The following is a 6,000-nucleotide window of genomic DNA, read 5'->3' on the forward strand; positions in this document are numbered from 1 at the left end:
CCAAAGTGAGCAACAAGGTCTCGATTTGGCTATATGATCAAACATTAATTGTGAGTTAATGCCAGCAAGAAAACAAAGTTAATAAGTCGAAAGATACGGAGGTCTCGGATCAAAAGAACTCTCCTTTTTCTTGCGTGATTGTCGATCAAGTGATGGTTTATCAGGGCTGAGCGGTTGATAAGCCGCCAGGGTGAAAATGAGTCGACTCGGATCTCGGGATGGCGAAAGATTCATGATAAAAGATACCGGCAGTGAGTGGCATGGGACCGAGAAGAGGTCAATCGACGTGGGAAAATCACATCATCTCAGGCGATATATTCCAGAACAATGCACAATATTGATTATGGTGGAACTCGTCGAGGCGCATAGTATCTGAATTGATGACTGAAGTTTGAGCTTATCGTATATCGTGGCTGTCTGTGGCGCATATGCATGGACAACGGCCTATTAAAGAACGGAAAGTTAAAGAATGATCAGCTGCAGGCTTCAAGCCAAAGAGGGGCTGCGAAGTAAAAAGGAAGCCCAGTCTGTCAGCCCAAGAGAAAAGAAGACGTAAAAAAGAGGAGACTTGGAAAGAGAATTCTGACGATGGGGTCTTGTTATGTAACAGTGAAGAGGATACGGCGGCACTCGAGGATCCATTTTCTTTTCATCTGCCGACAACACCGAAAATACAATGTAAGTAACGTGGAGTGGATTATCGTATTCAAGCAAGAGACCACCAGCGACCAGTCGAGTCTAGCCAGTGCCATCCTTATTGCAGAAGGAGTTTTCTCTGCGCCATTAGAGGGTCTCAAAGGGTCCAAATCTAATTCAGTCATGCCCCGTCCACGCCCCGGTCTGGTGCATGACTTGGTAGAAGCCAAGTTGAGATAGCGTCAGATACCTTGATGATGCTGTGAGAGGTCGTTCCTTGTTCCTGACATGAGATTGATGCTGTAATCTTCAAATTCCATATCAATCCTCATTGCGATGCTTCAGTGGCGAATGCCATCAACTTTGTATCTCTCAGCAGAGCCGCCATCTCGACTTACACCGACCGAGTGCCGTGTCTCAGCCCCACTTTTATTAGATCGGCCGCTGATAACGCCATTTCGGTCCCAAATTTGAAAGAGTTTCCAGTGAGATGATTGAACAGAATCAACAAGGCCAGACGTTTCCAGGGCTCAAATCAGTGCGGACAAAGCTGACAGGGGGGCAGGTACATGGCAGTTATCTGGAATGGAAAGAAGGATGTGGTCGCACAAAAGGATGAGAAGAGGAAGCTGAAAGATAACAGCACGATAGAGAGTGTCGGAGTGATAGGGATAGGGAATAACACTGAAATGAGTTTGTTAGTCGCTATCTAAAACTTCAATTGGTTGACAGTCAAAGTTGTGGTCGTAGTGAAAGACCCTCTTTCCCTGTCATTCCCCCCGCCATTTGGCCAGACAATTGGGTCGGGTGTTGGTAAAAAACGGGAATCTCTGGCACGAGGGGGCCCTCCCCGACGACCCGAACCATCCTTCTCTCAAGGTAGGTAGGCCAAACGTCACACTCGACTGGGTCCCATCCAATAATTTACACTTTGCACACCACAAGACACTCGTTGCCTTTTACAATCACAATCAGCCAACTCGAATCCTCTCGACAACCTTCGGAGACAAAAGAACAAATCACGTCCTGTCTCACCTCCTTCCACAACCCAATTAGCGTCCTTTGGAGCCAAGAACAATCGGCATAGGTAGTCTACCTAGTCTTGTCCTACCGCCTCTTGACCGGGGTGCTGTTGGTACATAGCACGCCATCCACCAGTCACTTTGCCTCAGATCCCTTCCCAGAAGCTGTCTACCACTCTTCTTCCCCGGACCAAGACCCAGCCCAGCCCGACCCAGCGAGTTACGATATCTCACCTTCTCATCGCGCGACTCCAATTTCCCACCCCCAGGCCCTTGCTTGTGTTTTACACCTTGGTACTGTACTGTACTTACATACATACTCCTGTGCCTCTGAGTCTGCGCCATGGAAAGCCCCTCGCTCGTCAACGGCCATCGGCCCTCCTCCGATACCTCTGTCGCAGCCCCCGGTGCTTCAACTCTTCTTCATTCCTCTATACCTACTTCACCTTCTGCTTCGCAACCTACTTCGACTACAATAACAAATCCTACAAATCGCCATGCTTCTGCACCGTCCACAGAACTTGACTCATCCTCACCCCTTCCTCCTACAAACGGCCACTCTTTGAAAGTCTCCGACATCGACTCCGAATACCTCGACGACAACTCTTCCCAACAACCCTCTAAAAACAATTGCGATAGACACCGATCCGATCAAGAAATCAACCCACGTCTCGTCAAGATGCCTTCCGAATTGGTCGGCAAGACCGTCAGCCCGTTCCTCAAGGAACATATTCCTGGCCTCTATGCACCCTTTGGCAAGGCAAAGACTGCCATGCCTCTATCTCCCAGTCCCAACAATACTACTGCGATTCGAAAGAAAGATCCCAACAGCAAGTTTTGCTATCGTCACCGACCCGATTCAAAATGTCGACGCGCCGCCGACGAGACAAAAATGGGGTTCATCCAAACTGTAAGTCCAGTTCCAACCTCAACCACTTCAATCACTTCTGCTTGTCGTGGCTCTTGGTCAAATACCCTGATCGGTTATGCTAACATTCATGAAGGAACTAAACAGCCTTTCATCCGCAGACCAAGAAGCCATTACCCACGTCTGGTCTCTCTTTTCTGCTGCCCCATCAAAACATCGTGAGTTGATGCTACAGGGCATCATTACACAATGCTGCTTCCCCCAACTCTCTACTGTATCACGCGAGGTACAAGAACAACTAAAGATCGACTTCCTTGCCGCTCTTCCTACCGAACTCTCTTATAAGATCCTATCCTATCTCGACACAGTCTCTCTCTGCAAGGCCGCTCAAGTCAGCCGTAGATGGAGAAACCTCGCCGACGACGACGTGGTATGGCACCGCATGTGCGAACAGCACATTGATCGCAAATGCACCAAGTGTGGTTGGGGTCTGCCTCTTCTCGAGAAGAAAAAATTGATGGCGTGGAGCCGACATCAACAAGTTCACCGACAACCGAATGCCGCCGACGTGGTAGAGATTGACGACGAGGCTGAGAAACAATCGAGCGATTCCCGAAAACGACAAGCAGACGACGAACACCAACATGATGATCGAGTTGCTAAACGCTCTCGTGTGAGCAACGGAGAAAAGTCAAGACAGCAGCTTGAGCAAGAACGCAAGTTTCGACCATGGAAAGACGTTTATCGCGACCGTTTCAAGGTGGGGTACAACTGGAAGACTGGTCGTTGCTCCATAAAGACCTTCAAAGGCCACGAGAATGGCGTTACTTGTCTCCAGTTTGACGACAACATCCTTGCAACTGGCTCCTATGATACGACCATCAAGATTTGGAACATCGAGACTGGAGAAGTTATGCGCACGCTCCGAGGACACACTTCGGCAGTTCGCACTCTTCAGTTTGACGATTCCAAGTTGATTAGCGGCAGCTTTGACAAGACCATCAAGATTTGGAACTGGCAAACAGGAGAGTGTTTGAACACACTCCAATGTCATACCGAGGGTGTGTTGTCAGTCCACTATGACGGGTGTACTCTGGCATCTGGCTCCATCGATAAAACCGTCAAGGTGTTCAGCTTTGATACCAAGCAGACATTCTGTCTTCGAGGCCATACTGACTGGGTCAACCACGTGCGAATTGACTCGCCCTCGCGTGTCGTCTTTTCGGCATCGGATGATCTTTCGGTCAAACTTTGGGACATCGACTCAAAGCAGTGTATCAAGACATTCCTTGGCCATGTTGGTCAGGTCCAGCAAGTTCTCCTGATGCCTGCTGACTTTGAGCCTGATGAGGTGCCTCAACTGGATACCACAGATACTGCATCCGTATCCAGTGGCCGAAGTAATAGCCCCCCTGCAGCGACTGCCGAGCAGCCTGTCGATGCTCGGGCGGCTTATGGCTCGGGTTTCACATCCGACCCCGACCGTCCGCTACCCCCGCGCTACATGCTCACTGGTGGATTGGACAACACGGTCCGCTTGTGGGACACTACCACTGGCAAGTGCATCCGCAGCATGTTTGGTCATGTTGAGGGCATCTGGGGCCTTGTTGGTGACACTCTTCGTGTGGTCACAGGGGCTAATGACTCCATGACCAAGATCTGGGAACCTCGCTCTGGAAAATGTGAACGGAGCTTTACTGGCCATGCCGGCCCGGTCACCTGTGTTGGTTTGAGTGACAGCCGCATGGCAAGTGGCAGTGAAGATGGCGAGGTGCGGTTGTACAGCTTTGAAGGAGAACGTGTCGAAGAGCGCGGCACTCCTTCATAAGCACCGTCTACAACGAGACTTCGTCTGTAGATGATCTTCCTTTGTGGAACATTCTTGACATTCCAAGATAACAAACAGTGTTTTACGCGAAAAGCCACATGTGGCACAACTTGTTTTCTGTCTTCTTTTTCTGGCCAAGTCAGGCCTTCCAACATATCAAAGGGTAGCGGGAGTATTTACAGCGCGACTGGCTGTCGCTTTTACGGGAATTCGGGTGCATTTATAGGGTTTTGGGGAATGGATAGTCCTCGGGTTATCTGTACTGAGTCAACGGTCAAAAGTCCCTGGGAGTTCTAGGTTTGGGATTGGTATAACACGGCGCTTCCATGGCGAATTCTTTCACAAGAGTATGATGATGGCATCAACAATGAGTTTGGCAGGGGATGAGTTATATAGGCTAGTGATGAGCTTAACCTCCAGACTAGAAGGAAGTGGAAAATTATTGATTAAAAGGTGTCTTCTTGTAAAGTAATTGAGTGAAATGTGTCTCTTAGCACCGAAGTAGTTTGCTGACGTCCAACGACCCATGCAGCCTCATCACCATCGCCCCCTGGTTTCTGATTCACGTACTGAAAATCTGCAATATTTGACTACATTTTCGCAATTAATATGATTGAGTGAAGTCTCAGGCAATTTCTATAATTTTACTAAACTGTAGTATGGTGTAATGAAAGATACAATACGAGGGTGTATCTGCCAGATGAGCACATTCATATAAAGATGACCCTAAGAGGTACGCTCTCCATGGCCAGATGGAATTACGGGTTTGTTTTATGTAATTAAAGAAATAACGTAAGAGCTGATAATACCGGGGGTTATGCTGTTGCAAGACCGATCTATGACTGACGGATATGCAGACCTCGCGAGTTAGATGCAAGCCTCTGTGAATAGAGAATGGCCTAGGATGAATTTGAACAGCACTCTTGACTGATTCACGGATCTGAATGTATCTACTTATAATGTGCCACACTTAACTGTAGATGGAAATGAGTCGTTGCCACTGAGGAGCTCTAAGGGTATCCTTTAAGCTGTTTGATGCATGATAGCAATGCAATGATGAGCCTAGCTTCTATTATTACGCATCATATGTCATTAAGGGAATACAATGCCAAGCTGCATGTTCGTAAAGTAGAGGTGTAGTCTATCTGGTCAGATATAGTAAAATAGAAGTCACACACAGACGACAATAGAATCATATATCACAAACCCTATTCAATGTAGAGCACTATATCATAGAAAGCATTGGCAAGATAGCTCAAGTTCATACCAAAGATGCTGTATAACTCTAGCTAATAAAGATCGTTTGCATATATGCTAGTGCCCATCTCGAAGAAGAATGTTCATTCATGTGTCCACCCGTCTGCATACCCACCTCCGCTATTGTATGTCTTTGACTCTTCCCGCCGGTGTCAACAAAGTGAAGCATTGTTGCCCTTTGCACACGGCTTCCCTCCTTTGGATCAGCAATAGAACATCTCACGAACTGCGATGAATCTCGGAATCTGAAAGTCTATAAATTCGAATATTGGAAGTATTCTTGGACTTCCTCTTCCTTGTCGTTATTGTTGCTATTTGATCGAAGTGGTAAGTCTTCTTCTTCTCCCCCATCCTCTGCTTCCTCCTCCTCCTCCTCCTCCTCCTCCTCC

At 47.9% G+C, this 6,000-nt stretch overlaps 1 protein-coding gene across 1 annotated transcript; it reads left to right on the forward strand.

Moving 5' to 3' along the window:
• Positions 1 to 2,001: 2,001 nt before the first annotated feature.
• FPRO_05202 (sulfur controller-2 protein) lies at positions 2,002 to 4,354 on the forward strand (the record flags this gene model as incomplete). Its single annotated transcript, XM_031230793.1, has 2 exons — positions 2,002 to 2,568; positions 2,663 to 4,354. 2 exons carry the CDS (start codon positions 2,002 to 2,004, stop codon positions 4,352 to 4,354), a joined length of 2,259 nt encoding a protein of 752 aa, XP_031080895.1.
• Positions 4,355 to 6,000: the final 1,646 nt, after the last annotated feature.

The sequence above is a fragment of the Fusarium proliferatum genome (genome assembly GCF_900067095.1).
Source record: "Fusarium proliferatum ET1 genome assembly, contig: FPRO_scaffold004, whole genome shotgun sequence".
Taxonomy (NCBI): domain Eukaryota; kingdom Fungi; phylum Ascomycota; class Sordariomycetes; order Hypocreales; family Nectriaceae; genus Fusarium; species Fusarium proliferatum.